At 55.2% G+C, this 27294-nt stretch overlaps 1 protein-coding gene across 4 annotated transcripts in view; it reads left to right on the top strand.

The window, feature by feature from the left end:
• Positions 1-26022, top strand: part of MYH11 (myosin heavy chain 11) — a 124564-nt gene extending 98542 nt beyond the window's left edge. Inside the window, exons 21-42 of one of the 4 annotated variants that reach the window (XM_032591533.1) lie at positions 28-159; positions 252-458; positions 1330-1467; positions 2556-2679; positions 3028-3199; positions 4782-4994; positions 6501-6645; positions 9046-9252; positions 10661-10765; positions 10854-11006; positions 11233-11481; positions 13248-13460; positions 13772-13984; positions 14192-14353; positions 14744-14872; positions 15194-15282; positions 15727-15850; positions 16435-16643; positions 17571-17679; positions 17761-17933; positions 22059-22097; positions 25323-26020. In XM_032591533.1, the coding sequence (XP_032447424.1) occupies positions 28-159; positions 252-458; positions 1330-1467; positions 2556-2679; positions 3028-3199; positions 4782-4994; positions 6501-6645; positions 9046-9252; positions 10661-10765; positions 10854-11006; positions 11233-11481; positions 13248-13460; positions 13772-13984; positions 14192-14353; positions 14744-14872; positions 15194-15282; positions 15727-15850; positions 16435-16643; positions 17571-17679; positions 17761-17933; positions 22059-22089 (3297 nt within the window). In that variant the 3' untranslated portion in view covers positions 22090-22097; positions 25323-26020. Of the gene's footprint in view, positions 1-27; positions 160-251; positions 459-1329; positions 1468-2555; positions 2680-3027; positions 3200-4781; positions 4995-6500; positions 6646-9045; positions 9253-10660; positions 10766-10853; positions 11007-11232; positions 11482-13247; positions 13461-13771; positions 13985-14191; positions 14354-14743; positions 14873-15193; positions 15283-15726; positions 15851-16434; positions 16644-17570; positions 17680-17760; positions 17934-22058; positions 22098-25322 lie in introns of all 4 variants that reach the window. The other 3 variants (XM_030301266.1, XM_030301265.2, XM_030301263.2) reach the window with 3 other exon arrangements.
• The last annotated feature ends 1272 nt before the right edge of the window (positions 26023-27294 follow it).

Here is a 27294-nt window from a genome sequence, read left to right as displayed (position 1 = left end):
AGCTCACGCGTGCCCGCGTGCGCGCAGGTGAAGCCGCTGCTGCAGGTGACGCGGCAGGAGGAGGAGATGCAGGCCAAGGAGGACGAGCTGCAGAAGACCAAGGAGCTGCAGAAGAAGGCGGAGAGCGAGCTCAAGGAGCTGGAGCAGAGGCACACGCAGGTAGCGGGCCGGGCGCGGCTGGGGCTGCGGGGCGGCCGGCCGGCCGCGCCCCCGCGGGGCTCAGCCGCCGCCTGCCTTCTCCCCGCGGGCAGCTGGCCGAGGAGAAGAGCCTGCTCCAGGAGCAGCTGCAGGCCGAGACGGAGCTGTACGCCGAGGCCGAGGAGATGCGGGTGCGCCTGGCGGCTAAGAAGCAGGAGCTGGAGGAGATCCTGCACGAGATGGAGGCCCGCCTGGAGGAGGAGGAAGACCGGGGCCAACAGCTGCAGGCCGAGAAGAAGAAGATGGCCCAGCAGATGCTGGTAAGGCCCCGCGGGGGTGTCCGAATCGCTTGGCCCTCATCGCAGGGTCCTGCGTGTCCCCGTTGGCCGGGTGTGGGGACCGGGGGTTGGAGAGGAATGGCCGTCTGCCCCAGGCCACACGGCCAGCGTGGGGACTTGAAGGCAGGCCCCCCTACTCTCTTCCGCCCGGCACTCCGCCCATGAAAACCTTCTCAGGCGCAACCCCACGTGAGGGGCAGGCGCATCAGTTAGCCATCGCTGCGGGAGGAAGCCCCCCAGAACTTAGCAGCCGTTGTGTCACAGGGTCAGGGGTCTGCGAGCGGCCCGGCCGGGAGGTTCTGGCTTAGGGTCTGTCATGAGGCTGCACTTGGGACGGGAGCCCAGGGCTGGAGAACCCCCCCGCCTCCATCCACGAGGCAGGAGGCTTCCGTCCCTCACCTGGGGTCTGCTCCCTGGGGCTGCCGGAGGGTCCTCACTGCAGAGCGGCTGGCTCCCCTGCAAGGAGGGGTGGATCCGGAGAGGGAAGAGGAGAGGAGAGCACGGTGCCTCGTAGAGCCTAATGTCGGGCGTTACACTCCGCGGCTTCTTCCCGATTTTATCTGTTGGAACCGCTTTGCTAAGTCCGGCCCACGCTGAAGGGGAGAGGACCAAAGAATTTGTGGACACAGTTTGAAACGGCCATGGTATCTACTGTTCCCGTTTGACGGACGGGGAAAACTGAGGCCCCGTGAAGCCAAGTGGTTTCCCAAAACTTGTATTTCCAGTAAAAGGAGACCGCAGAGCACAGGGGCGAGGAGGCCCAGCCTCTGGGTGGGTCAGTCCCCAGAGCTCTGAGGAAGGGACTCTAGGGTGAGCGAGAGGCTGTGATTTTTTTTCCCCTTCCCCCACCAAGGACCTGGAGGAGCAGCTGGAGGAGGAGGAAGCTGCGAGGCAGAAGTTACAGCTCGAGAAGGTCACGGCCGAGGCCAAGATCAAGAAACTGGAGGACGATATTCTGGTCATGGATGATCAGAACAACAAGCTGTCCAAAGTGAGTGGGGCCAGCGTCTGCGGTAACACGGCCGGCTCCGCGGGGCCGAGGGCTCCGGATACTTGCCCCTTCGGGCCAAATACGAGACGCCGGAGGCCACGCAGAGGGCTCTGGCTTCAGCGGCGGGAGGCGGCCTCCTGACTGCCGTCCAGATACCGGCGGGCCATGGACGGGGTCCCCGGTGGTCCCACCAGCACCGGGTCTCAGAAACTCCGTGCCAGCGGAGCCCCCTGGGTGTGCAAAGGCAGCCACGTGTGCCTGACTCTTGGGGGCCTCTCTCTCCCTCATTCTCGTGGACTGCTTCCAGTCCCTAATAGGGTGACCGGCTGTCCTGCTTCGTCTGGGACTGAGGGCTTTCTGGGATGGGGACTTGCAGTGCCCAGAAGTCCCCATGTAAACTGCAGGGCGCAGGCCCCCCCTAGGCAATAACCACTCCCCAGCCCCACCGAGTTTGGGCTCCCTTTAGTTCCTTGAGCTAGATGTCAGCTGGCCACCTGCCATGAGCCAGGCCCTGTTTTGGGCACAGGGCCTATATGGTGAAGGAGGGCGCTGCCCTGGCAGGGCTCATACTCTAGTGAGGCAGAAAATAGATAATCATACACCTAACCATTAATGACCATCACAGTCAGGCTTCTGAAGGAGGTTCATCATATTGTAAAAATACAGCACTGAGGGATGGAAACCAGGCATTCAGGGAAGGCTTCCTGGAGGAAGCGGCATCGAAGTGGGAACCTGACAAATGAAGAGTGGCTGGAAGGGGAGTGGAGGAACAGCTCAACAGATAGTCCTATCTGTGCAAAGTCCCTGTGGCAGAGAACAGCTGACATGTGCTCATAAGGGAAGAGGGCACGCCTGCCCCGAACATGAAGTAGGAGGGGCAGAGGTCCCACGAGATGAGAAGTGACTGGGTTATAGGGAATTACTGTTAAGGAACTTCTCTTTATTGTTTTAAACCTCGACGTGGCACTTGGTATTCATGGGGGGTTCCCTGCCAACTGTTGATCTGGAAATTACTAAAAGTGAAAGGCCTGTCTTGCAGAAGAGAAACAGAAAAAGCCACCGATATTTCTCTTTCTTTTCCCAAAAAGGAGCGAAAACTCCTCGAAGAGAGGATTAGTGACTTAACCACAAATCTTGCAGAAGAGGAGGAAAAGGCCAAGAACCTTACCAAGCTAAAAAACAAGCACGAATCTATGATTTCAGAACTGGAAGGTAACCCAGCCGCCCCCAACAGGGTTTCAAATGGACATGGTACAGCTGGGAAGATCAGAGAGCAGATCTGAGTGTGGCACGTTGTTTCAGGAGAGGTACAACCCTCCCCCGGCTCCCGCGGCCAATACGCCAGTAATCGTCAAGGGGTTTTCATCAGCACTGACTTTCTTGCTACAAGATAGCAGTCTGGGCCGTGACAGTTACCTGTAGGGCCGGGTGCGTGCGAGTGTGCGTGCATGTGTGTGTGTGTGTGTGCGTGCGTGCGAACTGCCCGAGCAGAAAGGCTTGTCCTCCGGGCGCCTTTCTGGTAGCTGCCGCCTCCTGAGGGGGCCCCTGGCTTTGTCACAGTGCGGCTGAAGAAGGAGGAGAAGAGCCGGCAGGAGCTGGAGAAGCTGAAGAGGAAGCTCGAGGGTGAGGCCAGTGACTTCCACGAGCAGATAGCGGACCTGCAGGCACAGATCGCGGAGCTCAAGATGCAGCTGGCCAAGAAGGAGGAGGAGCTGCAGGCCGCCCTGAGCAGGTAGCCTGGCCTGCGGGGGGTGCATCCTGACGTCCTGTGTTCATGTGTCCCGGGGGGCCACAGTGGGCCCCGTCTTCCTCCTCCTCCAGGCAGGCCTCCGTCCTCCCGGGTGCCTCCCCTGCCCCGCTTGTACTTCCACAACGGTGCCACTGACTTTCTTCTGTCCCCGCCAAGCCCATCCTGTCTCTGTGTGTCCCCTGCTCCCGCCGCGTCTGCCCCTCAGACCTCCAGGCCTCTCTCATCTGCAGTTGCCCATGGAGTCCTTTCCACTGGCATGTCCGAGAACGGGATGAGCCTCCTGCCCCTCCCTCGTAGGGCCCTTGCCGTGAATGCCCGTCTCCCCCGACTTTTGCCCACCGCTCTCCGCCCGCCCCCGGGCTGCAGCAGCCCCCAGATCCCGCCAGTCCTTTGGAAGCGGTGGCGACCGCATTCCCTGTTTGCCCTTCTCCCAGCTCCTGGCTGGGTTCATGCCTCATACTGGGAATCTTGCAGCCCCAGCTAAGGGTTGGTTTCCTGTTCGCTGCGTGCCGGGCTCTTTCCAGACGGTATGTTCTTTCACACCTGGCCGGTACGCTGCTGTGATCTCCACGTCACTGAGCAGGAAGCCGTGCTTGGGGACGTGAAGGAACGCGTGATTGTCACACAGTCTTGCGGAGGCGGGGCTGGGGTGAAAGCCCCAGAACTTTCTCACTGATCCCCTGGCCAGGTCTATCTTTTCCAGCGTGGGCTGCGGGGGGCGCGAGGGCGATGAACCGCAAACATCACCTGGGGTGTAGACCCATGCTGGCTTGTGCAGGGAAGGCCGGCTTCCTTAGCCTGGTGCTCAGAGGCCCCGCCCCCCGTCCCCCCACCGCCACGTACAGCCGGACCCAGCCGACCATCTAGCTTTCTCTCTTAACTGCTCCCCATTCCCAAGCTCACTACCATCTCACCTCCCCCTGCCCTGTGCAGTCTTGTCTCTGTGCCCTCTCTTCACGCTTTTCCCTTTCCATCCACCACGGCAAAACAAGAGCCCGGCTCCACCGTGCGTCAGGAGGGAGCTGCCTTCCATGAAAGTCCTCACGTGCTCCCGGCCACTTGGACGAGGCTTCTCCCGTCCCACCTTGACCCACGGTTGCTGCCTCCCCCACACTGGGGGCCCTGGTTTAAATACCTCCCCGAGCAATACCTGGTCACGTGCTTCGCATGGGGCAGGCACTCAGCCACTGGTAGAGCAAAGAGGAGAATGGAAAACGAGTAGTTGCTAGGGAGAAATAATTGTCCGATGTTTACAAAGCATCTGTTAAGCACCTGCTGTGTACTAGGTGCCTTGCTAGTCTGGGGCCATGCTCTGCACACACACACACACACACACACACACACTCACTCACCACTGTTTGTGGACCTCAGACGAGTCCCAATGTGCACGCAGTCCAACCTAGCAGGAAGGGGTCCACCGTGTCTCGGGGACATGGGGGGGAACATGCTTTTGATATCCAAGGAACAGGGTTATCTGGTCCCTGGAAACAATTTTTGGCCACGCCGTGAGATCTCGGGGGCCAGAGACCCCAGGGCCTTCACCATGCTGGTCTGTCGCCGGCAGGCTGGACGATGAAATCGCTCAGAAGAACAACGCTCTCAAGAAGATCCGGGAGCTGGAGAGTCACATCTCGGACCTGCAGGAGGACTTGGACTCAGAACGGGCCGCGAGAAACAAGGCCGAGAAGCAGAAGCGGGACCTGGGGGAGGAGCTGGAGGCGCTCAAGACGGAGCTGGAGGACACGCTGGACAGCACGGCCACCCAGCAGGAGCTCAGGTGGGAGACCGGCCGCAGAGCCGCCCCCGCCCCGCCGCGTGCATCAGGTGGCTGGTGGAAAAGGGGCAAACCCAGAGCGGATCCCGAATGACAGGGTTCCTTGGGCCCTACGGTTACCGCCTCAGGTTTTTTTGTTTATTTATTGTGAGAGAGAGTGCGAGAGCAGGGGAGGGGCGCAGAGAGAGAGAGAGAGAGAGAGAGAGGGAATCCCAAGCAGGCTCTGCACTGTGAGTGTGGAGCTCGATGCAGGTCTCGTACTCACGAGCTGGGAGATCGTGACCTGAGCCAAAATCAAGAGTCCGAAGCTCAACCAACTGAGCCACCCAGGCACCCCTGTGATACATTTTTAAAATAACATTTGTTGGATTTGTCCTTAAGATTTGCTACGGGCTAACAGACACCAGCAACAACAACAACAAAAACACCCCAAAACAAAGAAACCGAAAAACCCAGAACAGAAACAGATCACTTGTTGGATAATGAATGCTGAGTTCAATGAAAGTGGGTCACTTATTCATTCAACAAACATGCGAATGGATTTTGAGTGCATCCTTTATCAGGTGCTGTGCTAACTCTGAGGTTGATGTCCCGCACTTCAGGTTTTGTGCCACACCTGTCACCTGGGCCTAGAAGCCAGCAGTTTTCTGCCCCCTTCCCACCTGGCCAATGACACAGAAAAGCCCTTGGTGTAGTCTTCAAATGCACGAGCTCAAAGCCAAATCATTTGGGTTCAGATTCTGGCTCTATGACACAGCGGATGTACCAACATGGGCTAAGAATCTCTTGGCCTTAGATTTCTCCTCTGTAAACTGGAAAAATTAATGTATCTCCCTCTAAGGGTCACTCTGAAGATTATACGAGATGATGTCTATAAAGAACTTAGGGCACCCAGGTGGCTTAGTCGGTTGAGGTCCAACTTCCACTCAGGTCATGATCTTGCCGTTTGTGAGTTCCAGCCCCGTGTCGGGCTCTGTGCTGACAGCTTGGAGCCTGGAGCCTGCTTCGGATTCTCTGTCTCCCTCTCTCTCTGTCCCCCGCCCCCTTGTGCTTCCTGTCTCTCTCAAAAATAAACATTAAAAAATAAATAAATAAACATTAAAAAAAAAAAAAGAACTTAGGTCAAAGCCTGGCATATAATAAGTAAGCTCAATAAGTAAGAGCTAACATTATTTGAGGAACATTTTGTAATTCACAGATGTTGTTTCAACACGATTTTGAGTATTCTGTGTATTTATTTGCTGGCCTTGAGAGTGTATTGGCCTTTGGTGTATTTTTGTGCTGGCCTTGAGAGTTTCTGGGCAGGTGACATGCTCTTTACTTTGCCGCTGAGGAAATGCCCGGTCCAGAGAGGTTAGGGGACTCAGCCGAGGTCACACAGCCAGGGAGGGCTGATGATGGGGACTTCAGCTCTGGGTCCCCGGAGATCTCTTGTTGCTTTGCACGGCACTGTCGGAGGTGAACCCCTGTTTCCGGCCGACTGCCATCCACCGTGTTCTTCCTGCCCAGGGCCAAGAGGGAACAAGAGGTGACGGTGCTGAAGAAGGCCCTGGATGAGGAGACCCGGTCCCACGAGGCGCAGGTCCAGGAGATGAGACAGAAGCACACGCAGGCGGTGGAGGAACTCACCGAGCAGTTGGAGCAGTTCAAGAGGGTAAGTGGTGATTTGTGTGTGTGTGTGCGCGCGTGTGAGACAGCATCATGCCGACAGCTTCACATAACCACGTATCAGGGTGTGTGCTGAGACGAATCCTACACCACACAAGAGCCTCATGACAGTGGTGGCAGCCAGCATTTATTCAGGGCGCGCCATGCACGTATCCGTTAATCCTCACATCCACCTATGACGTAGGTACTCGAGCCCATTTTACACACGAAGGAACTGAGGTCAAGAGTGTCTAGAGGCGGGGGCACCTGGGTGGCTCAGTCGGTTGAGCATCCAACTTTAGCTCAGGTCGTGATTTCATGGTTCGTGGGTTCAAGCCCCACATCAGGCTCTGTGCTGACAGCTCGGAGCCCGGAGCCTGCTTCGGATTCTGTGTCTCCCTCTCTCTCTGCCCCTCCTCCACTCATGCTCTGTCTCTTTCTCTCTCAAAAATAAACATTAAACAACAACCAAAAAAAGTGTTTAGAGGTGAGGAGACTCACCCAAGGTCACACAGCTAGTGACAAAGCCATGATTTGAACCCAGGCAGTGCAGCTGCCTGCCTACCTCTTGCCCACTCCAGGGCAGGGTCTACAACACCCTGCCCTCCACCCCCGTTGCTTAGCCACAGTTGAGAACAACTTCTGGGTCGCTTAAGATGGAGAACATTCTTTCCGTCTTAATTTCCCTGCAGGTTGGAGGAAAACAGTTAGCTCTCCGGCGGAGTTTGAGAATGACTGGATCTAGTCGTTCTTCCCCTCGTGCTTGGCTATCTGGGGTGTGTGGGATTCGAGGCAGTTAAGTAGCCCGAGTCTGAATGCTTCACACCCAAAACTTCTTCTCCCTTGGGAGAATTTCCTTGTGTTTCCTTCCCAGGGGTGAGCTGTTTAGCTTGCGACATCCGGATTGCATCCCCCTTAGCACTATGGCTCCCCCGATCCCTGCCCTTTCTAGATATCCGCCCCCCCCGCCCCAAGCTAGAGTAAATGGGCACAGCATTACCTAAAAATTGTGGGCAGTTTGGGTTTGTTTCTCTCACCAGCCAAGGTCACTCTTCTTCCCTGAGGGGGTTTACTGAACACCTTTCCGCCTCTTCTAGAAGAATCTCCAATTTTCCTGTACAAGAGAACAGTGGCAACAGTCCCTTAGGTAGCACTGACCATGTGCCTGATACTGTTCCAATGCTTTCCAGACACGAGTTCATTTCATTTCATCTGGGGCCTTTGTTAAAATGCAGATGTCCGGGCCCCGTCTTCCACCCTCCTACAGGGGGGTCTTAGGCCCAGTGTCTGAAAAGTGCAGGGCAAGACTGAGCCCCCCTGCACCTTCCAGGTGAGTAAAAGGACTCGTTAAGTGGGAGCTGAATACTAACGTTGAACACTGTGTCACTTCTTTGGACAAATAAGATTTGCTAATTGTCACTACACAACATACATTTTCTCTTACGGTGCTATGCTGAGTAAATGTGGTGAGAGTGAGACCCTTCTTGTTCCTGATCTTAGGGGAAAAGCTCTCACTTCTTCCCCACTGAGGATGTTTGTGTTTAGCTTGGGTTTTTTTGTTTGTTTAGAGATGGAGAGATAGAGATAGGAAGGGGCAGAGAGAGCATCCCTAGCAGGCTCCGTGCTATTAGCCCAGAGCCCAAGGCGGGGCTCAGTCCCCTGAAATGTGAGATCGTGACCCGAGCCGAAATCTAGAATTGGACACTTAAGTGACTGAGCCATCCAGACGCCCCTAGCTTGTTTTTTGAAAATCAGAACTATTGAGGTCTGTGCAGTAAGACTCATCAGTTTTAACTGTATAGTTCAACTAATTTCGACAAACGTATGCATTTGTGTAACCACCACCTGTCATGATGGAGAACACTAGATTTTTTATTTTTAAACATTTTTAAATTTATTTCGAGAGAGACAGAGAGTGAGAATCCCCAGCAGGCTCTGAGCTGTCAGCGCGGAGCCGGATGTGGGGCTCGAACTCCCTAACCAGGAGATCGGCATCTTAGCCGAAAGAAACCAAGAGTCGGAAGCTTAACCGACTGACCCACCCAGGCGCCCCACAACACTACATTTTTTAAAAATGACGCTGGAATGCAGTTTTCTTTTTTCTTTATTAAATGTTGGCAACAAAGAATAGGTCTATGGGGACATGACGACAGGTTGGATGTAGCTTGTGGAATGCTGGTTTGCAACCTTTGAGCTTTAGCAGAACAGAATGCAAAATGTCTCACCGTGACCGTGTGTCCCCCACGCTGCTGTGTTTCTCCCCAGAGGGGACAAGCACGGGTCCCTGCACCTCCCTGACCGGAGGGGAAGGGAAGGAGGAAGATCCACCAGGGACAGAGTTAGGTTCTTAACCTGCTTTCCTGGCCACAGCTGTAATGCCTTCCCTGCCCTGTGCTTCCCTGGCCAGGCCAAGGCCAACCTAGACAAGAACAAGCAGACGCTGGAGAAGGAGAACGCAGACCTGGCCGGGGAGCTGCGGGTCCTGAACCAGGCGAAGCAGGAGGTGGAGCACAAGAAGAAGAAGCTGGAGGTGCAGCTCCAGGAACTGCAGTCCAAGTGCAGCGATGGGGAGCGGGCCCGGGCTGAGCTCAATGACAAGGTCCACAAGCTGCAGGTGAGCGGCCTGCACGGCCAGCGGCCCTTGGAGCCATCCCTGGAGGGGGACGAAGCTCTCCCCGGCTAACTGAAGTCTTTGGCTGCAGAGCAAGTTGGTTCCCTCTTGTAAGGTCCCTCGAGGAGAGGAGGGCTTCTCCCTCCTCAGTTCACTCTTGAAAGGCCTTCTTCTGCTCCTTCAGCAAGTGTATGAGTATTGCTGTAGACCATGCACCATGTTTGACCCTGAGATACATCAGCAAGAAAGACACATTCCCTACCCCCATAGAACTCTGACCTAGTGGAGGGAAAGGCGTTTATAATTCCATGAGTGAGTGTAAAATGACACTGTACGTAACTGGGGCGGGGGTTGGGGGGACGGGGTCTGGCCGGCAGGAGGAGGAGTCGGGAAAGGCTTCCTGAAGGAGGAGGTATCATCTGAGATAAGTAGAAGTCTACCAGGCAGAGGGGACGGCATGTGCAAGGGCCCAGTGGTTAGTGGGAAATCAGAAGAGACCACATAAGTGACGCCAGAAAGCTGAGCTGGCCGGGGAAACATGGTACAAGATGGGACGAGGGAGGTAGGTTGTGGCCAGATGACACAGGGCCTTCGAGGCCCTATTCTATGTACATTCATCTTTATTCCGTGCGACAAGTCGTCATTGATGGGTTTTGACCTGAGCAGTGACAAGGTCTCTCGGTCTTTGGTCTTAGTTAGCTTTGATTTAGACACTTGGCCTGACGTCCATTCATGGGATCCAGGCAGACTTTTGATAAGTCAGTGTGCTTACAGCCTGGGACCAGGGGGCAGGGGGAGCATTAAGTAGGATTTCTTTCCACATGCCGTTGAGAGCAGGGGTTCTGCTACCGTAACACAGGCAGTGTCCTGGAGACGTAGAGTCAAGATTATTTACGTTCTCCTCGTAAGGGGGAGAGGATGGACGGTTGACTGATACCTCAGTAGAGGGCTTCTTACCTTTAGTGTCTGCATCTCTGGTTGGGGCATGAAGGTCAATGAAAGGGCAAAGAGTAGAGGCGAGGAAGAGGGTGGTGGGAACAGGGCCCTTGGAAGTAAAGGTGCCATCTGCATCCCCCCTCCAACTTCAGGGAGCAGGCGAGTTGTCTAGACTCTCTAACCTGCTGCTTCATTTTTGCCAACCTTGGCAAGGATTCAGGGTCCATTTAGTAGGATCAGGAACAAGCCAATACAGTCTGGGGCTCAAAGAGGTTCTTAGAGCCAGGCCTCCCAACTTGTAGGTGCTACACTTCCCTTGGGGGCCATGGGGTTACCATGATCAGGCCCCATAGCCCATGGCTATTTCCTAATCAGTGAATACAACGAGGCCTATCATGTGAGTCGAGAGATCTTCTCTTACTTAATAAGGATCCTGTTCTAGAGGGCTCTAACCACAGTCTCTTGGCACCCTCAGAATGAAGTGGAGAGTGTCACAGGGATGCTCAACGAGGCTGAGGGGAAGGCCATAAAACTGGCCAAGGATGTGGCATCCCTTGGGTCCCAGCTCCAGGACACCCAGGTGGGTATTCTGCCACGTGATTCAGAGGGAGCTGGGGTGTGGACTTCCTGGGGGTGGCTCCCTGAGACTTCCACATGGCATCTCGTAGGAGCTGCTTCAAGAAGAAACCCGGCAGAAACTCAATGTGTCCACCAAGTTGCGCCAGCTGGAGGACGAGAGGAACAGCCTGCAGGACCAGCTGGACGAGGAGATAGACGCCAAGCAGAACCTGGAGCGCCACATCTCAACTCTAAACATCCAGGTGCTGGCCGTGTGTCCTTGCCTTTCTAGGTGTAAGCCTTGAAGGGTAGCTCAGGAGCTCGGAGAGGCTGTGGTTGAGCGTTGGCGCCATTTTGTTTGGCTCACTGGCTCCCCCTGCTGTTGAATTTCCTCCAGGAGGAGAAGGTGGTCTCTTCTCAGGGTGCAGTCAGGGATGGGACTCGCTCATTGGCCCTCCTTTTACCCCAACCCGGACACTGTCATTTTAGCTCTCCGATTCGAAGAAGAAGCTACAGGACTTTGCCAGCACCGTGGAGGCCTTGGAAGAGGGCAAGAAGCGGTTCCAGAAGGAAATCGAAGGCCTCACCCAGCAGTACGAAGAGAAGGCAGCTGCTTATGACAAACTGGAAAAGACCAAGAACAGGCTTCAGCAGGAGCTGGACGACCTGGTCGTCGATTTGGACAACCAGCGGCAACTGGTGTCCAACCTGGAAAAGAAGCAGAAGAAGTTTGATCAGGTAGGGGCTGGAGGGCCGTCAGCTCTGTTCGCGGACACGGGCTGGGGCTGGAGGGTCTTTGAAGCAGCTGGTGTGGCTGCCATGTATGTGTCTCCCACCCATCCTCCCAAGGAAAGCTAGCTTGCCTTGGGTGACCCTGAAGCATCGGGGCTCCTAGGTCAGAGCGAGGAGAGCACTGGCTCTTGGACGTGACTTCCAGATATCCCCACCACCAGGGCCACCTGCGACCCCAGGGATGCCTTAGTTTCTAGGCCTGAGAAGGAAGGAAATTTATTTCACTTCACTCAACAAGTATTTATCGAGTGCCTCCTGAATACTCCACATAATTTAATGTTCCACCTTTCGATACCACTTCCCCCAACATTTCACGATGAAGAATTTCACGCACACAGCAAAGCTGAAGCACCGAAGCTACAGGGTGAACACCTGTATACCCACCACGTGGATTGGATCATTAATGTTTTACCAAATTCGGATGAACTGTCTCTGTCATTGGATGCATTTCAAAGCAAATGGCAGATTTCCCCCTCTATACTTCAGCACCCTGTGTCTTAACTGGAGTTCTTCTTTAACAGAAAATTTTGCTTCTTGTGTATACATGCAAATGCACAAATCTCAAGTATCCACTCACTGGAGTTCTGGTAAATGCATAATACACCCATGTGGCCCAAACCCTTAAAAAATGCCAACTTTTAATGCGCTACTCAGATTTAGCGAAGCTGATTTGGTGTGCAAGTGACTTGGGATGATCCTCAAAATCAGTCTGGGGATTGTTTTGGGAGGCCAATGCCAGGGGTGTGGGGGCTCACTGCCCCTCCCCGCCTGGGCTCAGAGGAGCAGGTTTCCGGGCGTCACCCTGGCTCTGTCCTTCTCCATCTCAGGCGGCCAGCCTGTCTTCACTGCTTCCACTATGCTGCCCCATTACTGGCTTGAGGGCCTGGGCTCGCTTCTTTTATTTCCCTGTCACACATCACGTAGGCTTTTGTGCTGACTGCTGTTTTGGGGGCCCCTATTACTTACCTGCCTTCGCTCACTTCTCAAAGCCTGGTTTTTGGATGTGTCAGTGTATACGCTTATGCCCCTGTCTGTGCGGATGACATTAACGTCGGCCTGGAGTGTTCCTTGAACTGCCTCTCCAAGCACAGAGCTAAGTATGTGCCGCTCTGTCCCCACGCTCACCCTTTCCCTACTCTGGCTCAGAGAGTGCTTTTGAGGGCTGGAGATGAGTGGCCATGATAAAAAGAATTAGTGGCCTCTGGCAGGATTAAATGTCACTCTGACCTCACTAGTAGTATGTTCGAACCAGCACGGGCAGCATTAGTGATTTCAAAGCACAAAGACTCAGCAGGTGCTGGCTCTGAGTGAGGTCCACCTACTGGAAGTCAGAAGGAAGCTCTTTATTAACTATTTGCATAGATGCCTTAATGACTTCCACCGCCTCTGAAGAAATTCAGGCAGGAGGCTGCTTGCGCTTATTTGCAATTGAAAGGGAGCCTGGGTGGCTCATTGGGCTAAGCGGCTGAGCGTCACTCTTGGTTTTGGCTCAGGTCATGATCTCTAGGTTTGTGGGTTCGAGCTCCACGTCGGGCTCTGAGCTGATGGTGCGCAGCCTGCTTCAGATTCTCTGTCTCTCTCCCTCCCTCTCTCTGCCCCTCCCTGCTTATGCTTTCTCTGTCTCTCAAAATGAATAAAGTTAAAGTTATTTTAAAAAAAAAAGGGGGGAAGTCGAACTTCACCTCCGGGGCTGGGCTTCCGTTGTGTTGTAGTTGTTAGCCGAGGAGAAGAGCATCTCTTCCAAATACGCGGATGAAAGGGACAGAGCCGAGGCAGAAGCCAGGGAAAAGGAAACCAAGGCCTTGTCGCTGGCGCGAGCCCTCGAAGAGGCCCTGGAAGCCAAAGAGGACCTCGAGAGAGCCAACAAAATGCTCAAGGCCGAGATGGAGGGCCTGGTCAGCTCCAAGGATGACGTGGGCAAGAACGTAAGTGGCTCCTCCGTGTCTGTGCCTGTCCACAGGTCACCAGCCCCCTCCCCACTACGCATTACCCACGGGGTGGGACGCGGGCACCCTGAGCCTCTTCCACGGGACAGGACCATCAGGACTGAAGGCCGTCACGCAGACGGGGACTGGTTGGAAACAGCACTTGGGGGGGGGTCCCCAAGGAAGACTCTGGCCTTGACTCTTGGCCCTGCATCCCGCGGGGGGGCAAAAGCCATCTGTGTGACCTCACAGAGCTGCCCGTCCCCGCGGGTTGCCTGAGCGTCTTCATGAAGTCTCCCCTCCCGCGAAAGGTCCACGAGCTGGAGAAGTCCAAGCGGGCCCTGGAGACCCAGATGGAGGAGATGAAGACCCAGCTGGAGGAGCTGGAGGACGAGCTGCAGGCCACGGAGGACGCCAAGCTGCGGCTCGAGGTCAACATGCAGGCCCTCAAGGGCCAGTTTGAGCGGGACCTCCAGGCTCGGGATGAACAGAACGAAGAGAAGAGGCGGCAGCTCCAGAGGCAGGTAGTCCGGGTGGGGGGATGTGGGGCGGGGAGGCGGCGTGGCCCGGACCCAAGGAGACTTGGTTCTCTCAGTGGCCTGCAACCTGGAGACGAGCAGACCCCCCCTGGGGGGGGGGGGCAGGGAGCTCTCCAAATGCTGGGCGCGGTGGGGGTAGGGCCTCTGAGGGACGGCCAGGCCCAGCAGCGCCCCCCTTCCCCCCTCGCTCAGCTGCACGAGTATGAGACAGAACTGGAAGACGAGAGAAAGCAGCGTGCCCTGGCAACGGCGGCCAAGAAGAAGCTGGAAGGGGACCTGAAGGACCTGGAGCTGCAGGCCGACTCGGCCATCAAGGGCCGGGAAGAAGCCATCAAGCAGCTGCGGAAACTGCAGGTGGGGGATGCGGGGCACGGGCCGAGGGAGGGGGTGGCTCCCCACCGGAGGGGAAGCCGGGCCAACAGCCGCAGGACGCAGGCCTGTCACGGGTGCCTGAATATTCAGCTGGGGTTTTCCACTGGGGTTCAGCCTCGGGGGGCCATTTCCCACCCTGGGTAAGGCACAATCACCAGGCCTTTGTCCAAGGCCCTCAGACCACATGGCCATGTTTATTTAGGTCTGCTGAGCCCCTCCGGAACGGTGCCCCCCGACAGCAACCTGGCCCCGTGAGGTGGGGTGGGTGGGCCACAGGGACCTCTCTGTGGTTGATCTGAACTTCCTCGGGGCTGGCGTGGAAAGATGGTGAGTTAGGACCTCTTGGCTTGTCCCTCCTGTTGACTCACGCAGGCCCAGATGAAGGACTTCCAGAGAGAGCTGGAAGATGCCCGTGCCTCCAGAGATGAGATCTTTGCCACCGCCAAAGAGAATGAGAAGAAAGCCAAGAGCTTAGAAGCCGACCTCATGCAGCTACAGGAGGTAGAGCCTTCTCGATGTGGGCCTTGGCCGGGGTGGGGGGGGGGGTACTGTGGCCGGAGCCCGTGGCACCCACGCACCTCTTTCCCTCGTCCAGCACTCCACAGGGGCGGGCCCCTGGAGTGACGACAGGGGCAGACGTGGGATTTTCTCCTGTCCGGGACATGCAGGGCCTCCCCTGAGCTCAGAGGCGGCTCAGCTGCTTTCCAGGGTGGCCGTGGCCGTAGAAACTGCTGGGGTCTGGAGCAGGTGGCTTCTCGCTGGGGTTCAGCCCTTGCCTGGCAGATCAGCGGTTTCCCCCCTCCCCTCCCCCGTGCTGTCCAGGATCTGGCCGCGGCTGAGAGGGCTCGCAAACAGGCTGACTTGGAGAAGGAGGAACTGGCAGAGGAGCTGACCAGCAGCGTCTCAGGAAGGTAGGGGGCCGCATCGGGAGAAGGGGGTCCCAGGCTCAGATGAGGACAGAGAGGCAGCTCATGGAAGAGACTCCTGAAAATGACAGTGTCCAGCCAAGCTTCTCACAAGGGTCTTGACCCCATTTGGGCATGTAGCCGGTTTCACTGGTTCTGAATGAACAGCATGGTGGGGAGGGGACACGGGGCGGGGGGAGAGGGGAAGACATCCAAGAGGAGAGAGCTCGTCTTTCCTCCAGGCCCGGCTTTGCCCATACCGACGGGATAGAGTCCCGGCTCCCTACTTCCCAGCTGTGTGACTTTGGACAAGTGTCTAAGCCTCACTGGGCCTCAGTTTCCTTTTACAAAGGAGGGCGACTCCAAGGCATCACCTCACTCCTCCACACAGAGGTTATTTCCTAAGCCAGAGGGAGGCTGGAGCCCCAGACCCGCCTGCATTTCCCTTAGGAACACACTTCAGGACGAGAAGCGCCGCCTGGAGGCCCGGATCGCGCAGCTGGAAGAAGAGCTGGAGGAGGAGCAAGGCAACATGGAGGCCATGAGTGACCGCGTGCGGAAGGCCACGCAGCAGGTGCGGGCAGAGCAGGGCCAGGCTGCACCCTGTCACACGCCCCACACTGCTGCACTGCAAGCTCGGGGTTGGGGTGGAGAGCAGGGAGACGGGAGCAGGGGTCAAGCGCATCTGCTCCCTGCACCCTCTCCCTCCCCGCGTGGGCGCGCGGCCCCCGTCGCCATCTCATCAGGCGGCCAGTGTATGTCTGGCTCCCTCCGGCAGACAACGTGGGCCTGGAGAAAGGGCCTCGGGGGTCTCCTTCTTGCTGTCGCCCCAGCCTCTGGCCCCGGCCTTACAGCAGTGAGCACTCAGTGACATTACTAAGCACCAGCTCCGCGACAGGTGCTGGGGCCCTGCCTTGTGACCTAGAGACAGGGAGCCTGGGTGGCCCCAGGACGCTGCCTTTTGTGCTGCACCTTAAAGGAGGCCCAGGAAGGAACTGGTGGCTGGAGGAGGTGGGGAGGGCTCCTGGGTGCCCCTGCCCCAGCGACCCACATCGAAGCCCACCAAGGCTGAAGGCCACAGGCGTAGTGGGTCCTCTCAGTGGACCCACCCCCCCACTCCCATGCCCTCCACCCCCTGACCTTCACTGCCCTCCGCAGGCCGAGCAGCTCAACAACGAACTGGCCACTGAGCGCAGCGCGGCCCAGAAGAACGAGAGCGCAAGGCAGCAGCTCGAGCGGCAGAACAAGGAGCTCCGAAGCAAGCTGCAAGAGATGGAGGGGGCCGTCAGGTCCAAGTTCAAGTCCACCATTGCGGCACTGGAGGCCAAGATCGCGCAGCTGGAGGAGCAGGTGGAGCAGGAGGCCAGGTACGTGGGGCACGGGCTCCAAAGAGCGGCCTGCTGGCCAGCGAGTACCCGGCGGTCGGGGCTCAGGCTCTCTGGACCTCTGTCCTGGCTGTGGAATGAGCCCAGTGGTCCCCACGCCGCAGCTGTGTGTGGAGAACCGTGTGTGAACACGGGAGCGAGGCAGGCCTGGCCCCGAGAAGGCCCGTCCCAAACGGCCCCGAGCGGCAGGGGTCCTCCGTGAGGTCCGCTACCTTCCCGCGAGCACACTGGCTATGCCTGGCCTGTGTTCTCAGGATGTCGTGTTCACGGCCACCCAGGAAAGTGCAGATCAGCAACCCCATTCAGCACGTGCCAATATGGTCAGGCTTCTCGTTATAAAGAGAAAATAAGATCACGGCCCATCTGTGACCATCAGACTACGAGGATTCTGACCCACTTTTTTTTTTTTTTTGGTAGTGGCTTTCTTGCCAACTCACAGACCGTACAAAAATTCAGCCTTTTCACGTGTACTGCTCAATGGCCCTTTAGTATAGTTGTGGATAGCTGCACCCTGTGTACCATCCAGTGTGGGACAGTTTCAACACCTCATTAGGACACCCTGTACCCCCCTGGCCCTCACCCTGACCTCCCCCAGCCCTCTGCAACCACAGATCTGCTTTCTGTCTCTCTTGTCTCTTGTGGATGTTTCACGTGAGTGGAATCCCACAGTCTGTGCCCTTCTGTGACTGGCCTCCCTCCCTGTGTCTTCGAGGTTCGCCCACGTGGTAGCAGACGCAAGTGCTGCGTTCCTTTTTAAGGCCGAGTACTGTTCGTCTGATTTGGGGGGTGAGCCCTGATTTGGGGCCCCTCAGGGAAAACGCTCACAGTGGGGGAGAGGCTGGTCGGGTCTACGTGCCAGGTGCAAGGGAGCCCATCCCCGCTTCGCCCCCCTCCTCCCCCCGTATGCAGAGAGAAGCAGGCGGCCACCAAGTCGCTGAAGCAGAAGGACAAGAAGCTGAAGGAGGTCCTGCTGCAGGTGGAGGACGAGCGCAAGATGGCCGAGCAGTACAAGGAGCAGGTAACCCGGGACGCCGGCCTCTCCCAGCCCCGCAGGGACCCCACGGCGCCCCCTGCTCACCCCCGGGCCTCTCCCTGACAGGCAGAGAAAGGAAACGCCAAGGTCAAGCAACTCAAGAGGCAGCTGGAGGAGGCGGAGGAGGAGTCCCAGCGCATCAATGCCAACCGCAGGAAGCTGCAGCGGGAGCTGGATGAAGCCACGGAGAGCAACGAGGCCATGGGCCGCGAGGTGAACGCGCTCAAGAGCAAGCTCAGGTGAGGCTCACGGGCCTCGGGTGCCCACAGGGCGTTTCTTTCCTGATGCAGAGGACACCCCGCCGCCCCCTGTTCCTTTCCAGGTTCTCCCCCCTCGCCAGCACTTATGCGGCACCACTGTGTGCCAGGCACACGAACAGGCCGCGGATCCACCAGGGCCCTGCCTTGGAGCAGCGGACCCTCTGTTCGAGGGGGAGAGAGCATCCCAAGGAGGCACTGCGCTGTCCGCACAGAGCCCAATATGGGGCTTGATCTCACAAACCATGAGCTCATGGCCTGAGCCAAAATCACAAGTCCGACACTTACCTGACGGAGCCGCCCGAACGCCCCCTCGCGTGGTTTCTTTAATGATGCGCGTCCCTTCCCAGCCCACCCTTGGGCGAGGAGAAGGAGAGGGAGGCACACCCCTGTCTCCTCAATCCTTGTCCTCACTGCTGCATTGCCCGTGCGGGTCCCTTCTCTCCAGAACCTCTTTTCTGGGTTTTCTCTTGACCACTTTGGTCTAATCAGGGTCTCCCATCCCTGCTGCTGTTTGGGGCCGGATCATCCTGTCTCACAGGAGCTGGCCTGTGTTTGCAGGATGGGGCATGGCACGCTCTGGATTGTGACAACCGCAAATGTCTCCAGCCGTTGCTCAGTTCCCTGGGTGGGGGGTGCGGTCGCCCGGGGGTCTCGAACCGCCGCCCTAACCAGGGCTGTTTTCTCTCCCACGCCCCTGTCCCTCTGGGCCTGAAGCTGGATAGGCGACACCCCTGCTCCTCAGGCCTCCTTCCCACCTCCACTGGTTCCCAGAAGGCATGGGCCCCGAAGCTTCCTGCCACACTCACCCCCACCCCTCCAGGGGGGTGATCCAGTCTCTTGGGTCCTTGGTCTTGTCTCCTCTGCGATCCTGCCACCCCGTGGGCCCTAACACTAGCTCTAACTTGCCCATCAAGCCCAGGCTCGGTGGTCGGTCCGCCTCGCACACACCCTCAACACCCCAGACCCCTCCTGCTTTGAGGTATGCACTTGGTGAGTTAAACGAGACTTTCCACCTTCTGCTCAGGGAAAAGCAAACAGGCACAATGCCAGTTCGTGCTGGGCCTTGTCTGTCACCACAAGGAGCTGACCTCACTCGGTGCTGCCTGGGCCTGACTCCCCTCCCCCTTCCACTCTCTTGGACATCTGGTTTTCACTCTGTCCCCAGTCTCACCATCCCCACCCATCCTTACAAGCTCTCACGTCCCCGTCAACCCGCCTCCCCGCAGCTGTGTCCATTTCTTCTACTCCGTTCCCGGGCTGAACTATCTAGCGCCAACTAAGGGCATCACATCAGGTACACCTACCTCTCTTGTTCCCTCAAGGACGTCGCTCCAGAAATTCTTACCCTTCTCCTTTTCACCATTTTCACGTCAACATTCATTCCAGGAGCTGAGAAAACCTCTGAGCCCCACGCCCCCCTGCTACCCTTTACCACGAAATCTTAATGGTCAGTCCTCAGTCCTCCCCGACTGAGCTGCAGCTTCCTCGACCCACACCAGGGTTTGTTCCTGCCCTCTGGGTGTCTTTCCTTGTCTCCTCTGCTGGTACCTCATCTCAAAGCCCGCCTGCCATTGGCCTGCCCCAGGGCGCCATCTTGGTTCTCTCTTCATCTCCTTTTCTGCTCACTCCTAGGTGACCTCACCCAGCCTGGTGCCTTTTGAGTTCCACCCACAGCGTGTGGCTTCCTGGCCCAGACTTCTTCCTAGAACCCCAGACCTGCTTGCCCTCTCCCCTCAATGCCTCACAGGCAGCTTACACCTTGAGCTGAACCCCTTCACGCCCAAGTCAGCATCCCTCACGGTCTCTGCCAGCTCAGCAACTGGACTGATAAAGCTGCTGTTGACCCAGTCCACTGATCTGTGCTCTTTCTTTTTCCCTCTCCCCTATATATAACATCCAATCTGCCATGGAATCTGACCAACTTTCCCTTAAAAACACTGTACATCCGGGCACCTGGGTGGCTCAGTCAGTTGAGCGTCTGACTTCAGCCCCGGTCATGATCTCACGGTTCGTGAGTTCGAGCCCCGCATCAGGCTCTGTGCTGACAGCTCAGAGCCTGGAGCCTGCTTCGGATTCTGTGTCTCCCTCTCTCTGTCCCTCCCCGGCTCATGCTCTCTGTAAAAAATAAAAACTTAAAAAAATTAAAAAAAAACAATACTGTACATCCACAATCCAAGAGACAAATGTTTCTTGCCATCCTCATCCAAGCTACCCTCTCCTACCATCTAGGTAACTTTCACAGCTTGTGTTTCACTTGTGTTTATACTCCGTCTTTATAGTCTGTTCTCAACATGGCAGCCAGAGGGATCCTGTTGAAATAGATATGAGTCACAACCCCCCTTTGCTTGGAACCGTCCAATGGCTTCCACCTCATTCAGATTGAAAGCAACACCTTTATGATGGTCGGTTCCACCAGGCCCTACGTGATCTCCGTCCACTGCCTCCTAAATGAGCCCTCTGCCTCTACACATGCTGCCCGGGGCCTTGGCACGGGTGGTTCCCACTGTCTGGAAGGCTCTTGCCCCAGCTCTCGGCATAGCTGGATCCCTCCTTCCTTTCCTTCAGGCATTTACACACCCACGTTAACCTGTCTACAACTTCCAACCTCACTCCCTGCAGTTCTCTTACTGATCTGTCACCATGTAACCTGCTGTTTATTTACTTATCTCATTGGCAGCCTTCACTCTGGCCCCATGAGCACAGAGGTTCTGTCTGCTTATTCGTCCCCAGTGTCTGGGATGGTGCTGGGAACAAACCTTCAATCACGGAGTCAGAGCTGATGTTTCCCTAAACTCATTCTCATACCACCTTGGCCATTTTGCCTTAGCCTTTTACTACCTCACAGTGTCTTTGAAATTAACTGGTCTAATCATAAGCACATCTATTTGCAAATAAAATTTACCATCCCTGTATTGTTAAACCAGCATCACCAGCAGCAACAGGTCACAACGAAATTAAAATACAGTGAGAACAAAACAGTAATGGATTCTACCTACTCTGACTACAAGTTGATGACTAGGACCAGAAGGCCTCTTTCTCAGTTGACAAGGGACTGACAGAAGATGACGTTAGCACCGAATAGACCGTCCCTGACATAATGAGATGTATTTTAAAAAGAGTGGGAAACGGAGTACTTTTCTCACTGTGCGATCGAGTTATCCAGGGGCACGCCCAGGAACCATCTGAAACCACCTGCCATTATCAGCTCCAGACTCTGAGCATCACTGCAGGCAGGTGACGAGGGGACAGCCCAAACCCCTTTCAGAAGGGGGAGGATGGCTGGCGTGGGGTACAGGGCTTCGGGAAGGAGACCCCAGATCACACAAGGCTGGGGAGGGCCTGTGGGTCCCCCCAGTGAAACAGAAACAAGACGTAACCTCTCAGGTCCAACAGGGGCTTGGGAGCAACACCCAGGACGATGGTCAGCAAGACAGCTGTTCTCACATGGAGCTGTTCCCCCCCCCTCCCCTCCAGAATTTGCTTGGCTGGTGACTGAACCCTGCCCTCCTCAGTGCCAGGCCGGGGGGTGGGGAAGCAGTCAGCCGCTCTGGCTGTCACTGCTCCCTGTGGTCAGGACCCCTGATTCTCTTAGCACATGTTCAACGTACCTTGTGGGTTCTGCCCCCCAACAGCTGACCTCCTCAGGGCCTACAGGCCAGTATGGAACAGACTATTTCTGACACTCCCGGTACGAGCATACCCTAAGGCAGGGCCAAGAGCGGTCACACCTTCCTGCATCCTCTGGGTCCCACGTGCAAAACCTCAAGTCCAGCACTAGAGCCGTGAGTGAGGTTAGCAAGCCTGGCCAGCTCTCGGTGAACAAGGAAATGCGAAGCGAGTTTCATAGTCGTGCCGACCAGGTAAACCTCAACGTGAGCACCTGTTAAAGAGCTGGGCCCGGCCTCTGCCACACCAGCAGACGTGAGCTTCTTAGCTGAACCAACAGCTTATGCACGCAGGCCTCAGAGTTCTTGGTGTCCCGTGCTTCTCTGCCAGGTTGACTTAGAAGTGCCTTTGATCATTTCATCGAAGGGAATGCCTTTAATGATTAAAAACTCTCGTTGGCGGAGGATAACCACCAGAGACTCTCTCTCTCTGTTTCAGAGGCCCCCTTCCCCAGGAAACTCCGCAATGACTCACCAGGTACCATGCCTCCAGCTTCGCGGCTCATGTGTGTTGCACTTGGTTTCCACTTCCGTTCTGCCCTCCCGCCCTCCCAGTCCCTGCGACCCCCTTTTTTGGCCCTCATGAACCTCCATGGGATTCCTGCAAAATCTGAAGGCCTGGATGTCTTAGTTCAAATCTCTTTTTATCATAGCCAAGATCAGTACAACAAGACTTAATCTCTTGACCCGTCTTCCTTCCCTACTTCTGCTTGGGCATCTGACACGGCACCAAATGTGTCCTCGTCACCGTGTGTTGACAAGCGCTTAAGAGGCTGCGTGTGTGTCACTCAGATTGTTGGTACCTGCGTAAGTGGGCCTCTCTCACACTTGGCAGTAGGACACTTGGCTGTGCTGTCCTCCTCCGTCTGGTTAAGACGCTGCACTGAGCGGGTATGACACTTCTACAGCCTGGGCCCTTTCGTGGAGAAGGGCCTCAAATCTGGTCCACAAATAACAATTCACGAGCACAGGTTCACGGGAACCACAGCCCGGCCTCTGGTTGTCCCCACGGCCGGGCTTTCGTACGCATGTCTGCGAAAGAAATGGGCTCTCACTGCGCGTTCTACAGTCGCTGGGGCCGCATGAGCCTTGAGCGAGGCCTAGCTGATAACGGCACTTTCCGCACGCTAGGACACGTGCTGGCCACTGCTCAGCCAAGCGTGGTCCGGACGGAGCCTTTTCCAGGGGTCTTGCGAGCCCTTATACACAGCGGGGGATGGACAGGACACCCGAGACTCGAGGAAGGACACAGGGCCCTTCACACGACAGAGTTAAGAGGCCTCGACTTGTGTGGGAGTCTACCAGCTTTTCACTCGTGACGTTAGGCAACCAGGGCCTGGTTTTCCTCTCATCTTCCTTGAGAGGCCAAGCAGGCCCTGGCTTGTGTCCCTCTTCTCTTTTGGAGAAGTAGCTGTCGCTACCCCAATACTTAAAGCTGGATGAGGGACTGGCAGGAGTTCTAGGAAGAGTGCCCGGCCTCTAGAACACGGCTTTCTGAGCAGCGCTCCTGCCAGTTCAGGCTGGACGGTGGGACCCATTAGTCGATGGGAAAGTGAGTCCTTGCAAATCAGTGCTTCTGCTCTGGTGCTGGATCCCGCCATGCCACTAGTGCCTCGGAGAAGTTCTTGGAGTCTGTGAATAGAAGCCAGACCCTCCAGGATCAGACACGTGAAGAAAATCTTTAGAAGGGGTCCCTTACTTCCTGTGACTGATGTAGCCAGTGCCCACCTCGGCCTTGGATTCGAAGCCAGTTCCTTCAGGAAGGGGACCTGAACCGGAAGACAGGCTCACAGGACTGGTGGCGGAGCAGGGGGCTAACAGTGACCCGGGACATGATTTACGTCTTAGATCAAAGGAACACATTTACACCTCAGCTCTTGTAGCTTGCAAATCCACACTGTCTCAGGAGGCCAAGAGTGCCGGGAGCCTGGAAGGGTAGGGGAGACAGTTTCCCAACCCCAGGCTGTCCCACTGAGTTTTGAACCAGGAGGATTAGAAGCGGGAGAGACATGTGGAAGCTACTCTCCTTTCTGTCCTGTCCTCCGAGACCCTGCTTTCAGACCCAGGTGCTTGGAAAGCACAGCGCTAAAGACTTTTTAAAAGGTCACTTCTAGAGAGGGTGATGGAAAGTTAGTTCCAAGGGCACAGGGCGCTTCTGAGCTTCCCTCTGACGTGAGTGAAGCTGGCCTGAGTCTTGAGCTGGGAGTGGCTACAACTTTAAGTATTCATCCCTGAGTGTGGCCCCTCAGAAAGTACCATTCTGTGAACCTAGGCGGGTTTTCCCAGCCCGGGTTTCTCCCACCCTCAGACCCCAGAAGGCTCGCGTTGGGACTCCCCTTCTCAGTGTTCAGGATGTTCTGGGCCTTCCTTTTGCCTCCAATCTTACCTCTCTGAGTTGTCTCTTTGGACTAAAGAATCTCTAACTGGGATGGGCTCTCCCTCATAGCTTTCAAAAGTCCAGCCTCTGCGTGGCGAAGCGGGTCATTTTTTATGACAAAAATTCTGCATTCCTCTTAGGCATCCTAAAATGAGTTAAGACCTGTCTTCTGATTCAGGTCAAACAGGGCCAGATCACCAGAGCCAAATACGATTATTTGTGGTCGCAGAAAACACAGCAAACATTTCTTTCCTGGAGAGGACGCGGAGTGCTGGTTATCTGACTTCTCCTGCCACCTGCCTGCCTTCCTAACCAAAGCCACACTGCAGGTGACCTAGGCACACCCTGGCAGGAACTCAGGGCATCCGGCACTCCAGAGATGGGAGCCATAAGCACACAGAGAAAGGGTATCCTACCAGCTAAAGCTAAAATACACCTTAGATTAACATGTCTAGCTTACTTTTCTAACAAATATTCATTGGGCACCTATTATAGGCCATGCACGGTGCCTGTGTGGTGAGTAAAAATCAGCAAGATCTCTGTCCTGGGAGAACTCACACCGAGAATTCTGCTCTCAAACAAGCAGGGGACCCTGCGTTGCTTTAACCAGAGCGCACACCTCTGGCATCCGCACAGTGACCTCTTTGCCTCAATGCTGCCTTTGATGCTCATTTCCACCTTCTTCCGGTTGAGAACCTAAAACCCTCCCCTTTGTTCCCTTCTGAAGGCAAGGGGGTACAAAATGAGAACACGTTCTCCTTCACACCTGCTCCACAGGGTATGAATAAACCCACGGGAATGCGTCAGCCCCCACTTGATTCGTTTTTTTCTTCTTTTCCAAATAAAAGACCACACAAGAGAATCCTGTGGGCCATCGGATGACCTAGCCCAATTTTTTTTTTTTTGAGAGAGGTGTGGGGTGGGGGTTGGGGGGAGTTGGAGAGAGAGAGAGAGAGGGAGAAAATCTTAAGCACATTCCATGCTCAGTGTGGGGCCTGATGCGGGGCTCGATCCACTACCCGGGATCATGACCTGAACAGCTATCAAGAGTCAGAGGCTCAACTCACTGAGCCACCCAGGCGCCCGCACCTGGCTTTTTTTTTTTTTAAAGCTGATTCTCTTGCTTTGAAAAATCTACTTTCCTCCCGTTCCAGCTGATTAAACGTCACCACACCTTGAGATATGTCAGCGCTTGACTTTAACCTGAGTATTTTCATTTCATTTCAGTTTGTCTGTGTTTGTTTTCTGTCCCTTTAAAAGCCTCTTCCAATCTCAAGGGGGGGGCTTTCTGTACTAAAGCAACGTGTATTCTTTTAAAACCCACAGGCGAGGAAACGAGCCCTCCTTTGTTCCCTCTAGAAGGTCTGGAGGACGTCGAGTTATTGAAAACGCCGATGGATCTGATGAGGAAATGGACGCTCGCGATGCGGACTTCAATGGAACCAAAGCCAGTGAATAAACAACTAGTGAAAAGCAGAACAAAACCAAACCCAGTGGACTCTGCTTAGCACTAAATCCATTTTCAAATCCCAAATGTCACAGACACCCCTCACAACGAATATAAAAGCCACCACCCTGCGTCCAGGGTATCGATGGAGTTTTGAATGCTGTGCCAAACGAGAAAAACCCAAGAAGCGACACAGACACCCCCGCTCCCCCCATCAGTGAATTGTGCAGAAATCTTGAGTTTTTAGGAAAATAGAACCACAGTAACTGATCACTGGCAACTTAGTTTACGTGAAACAGGGAGAAAGTCACCAAAATGGGTGCCACTGCCTCCCGCTCCCAAGCCATTCCCTGGCCTGTCTACCCTTCCAACGTCTCGAGTGGGCCCCTGTTTGAGTTCTTTCCCCTCTTGGTTACCGCACGTCAGATGCACACAGTTCACCAAGTGCCTTCGGTCGTCACATGAATTCAAAAGGAGACGCTGCTCCAGCGGGATGAGAGCAAGAATGTTACACTGTTTCATATGCACCCCGATTGTACTTAAGGACACCTTCACTAATAAAAGGTTATAAATCACCGGAGTGCAGTCGGCTCTTCTGTTGTTTTCTACGGAGTGAAAGAATGGGGCGTGTTCTTGCTTAATCCTTACGATGACCCTGGGAAGCCAGTGTTCATAAATGGGGAATCTGAGGCCTGGGGAGGGGAAATCAATTATCTGAGATCCCACAGCTGGCCAAAAAAAAAACAAAAACAAAAAAACCCCAACAGCAAGCAAGCACAGATGTCACATGAGTCTGTGTGAGAGGACTTCTCCAAGCAGAGGCAGGCAGCTCCAGGCCCAGGAAGTAGGAACTTGACCATGAAGAACATCCTTATCAATCAAAACTCATACGTACATACTGTCAAGGATATAGGATATCCTTGAATTAAAAAAAATTTTTTTTTAATGTTTATTTTTGAGAGACACAGAGCAAGAGCAGGGGAAGGGCAGGGAGACACAGAATCCAAAGCAGGCTCCAGGCTGCGAGCTGTCAGCACAGAGCCCGACATGGGGCTCGAACTCATGAACTGCAAGATCATGACCTGAGCCGAAGTTGGACATTCAACCGACTGAGCCGTCCACGCGCCCCAAGATATCCTTGAATTTCAAAAATTCAGCAGGGATCGACAAACTTTTTTTTTTTTTCTTTGAGAGCGAGAGTGAGGGAACATTAGTGCTTGAGCAGGGGAGGTGCAGAAGTGGGGGGGGGGGGAGCGAGAGAGAATTCCAAGCAGGCTCCTCACTCAATGCAGAGCCTGATGCAGGAGTTGATCCCATTAACTCTGGGATCACAACCTGAGCTGAAATCAAGAGTCAGACACTCAACCCCCTGAGCCACCCAGGCACCCCAAACTTTTTTTAAACAAACTTTTTCTGTAAAGGCTGAGAGTCAATATTTTAGGCTACATGTGGTCTCTGTCACGTGTTCATCTTTCCGTTTTTGTTTTCCCCTTTAAAAACATAAAAACCATTGTTACTACGGGGGCCATGCAAAACCAGGCCGTGCGTCCTCTCCTTGCAGAAGTTCTATTCCACACAAATTGATTCCACCCACTGATTCCGTAGAGGTCAAACAGATTTGAGAAGAGGTATGGCAATGGAAGAACTCAAGCCAATAGCCAAACGTGAACCTACCCTCAACAATACACAAACATATCCTAAATACACTTCTAAGAAGCTGACGTGAAGAGGAATTTTTTTCAAGTAGAGTTTTTTCGTATTTGATTACTTGGTTCAAAAACAAACTTTTTGCCACCGTTCGAGCAAACATCAAGGCACAAAGCAGAATTTACCCACCACCACTACCACGTG

The sequence above is a fragment of the Lynx canadensis genome, chromosome E3 (assembly GCF_007474595.2).
Source record: "Lynx canadensis isolate LIC74 chromosome E3, mLynCan4.pri.v2, whole genome shotgun sequence".
Lineage (NCBI taxonomy): Eukaryota > Metazoa > Chordata > Mammalia > Carnivora > Felidae > Lynx > Lynx canadensis.
Note: the sequence above shows the minus strand (reverse complement) of the source record. Positions and strands in the feature narration are given on the sequence as shown.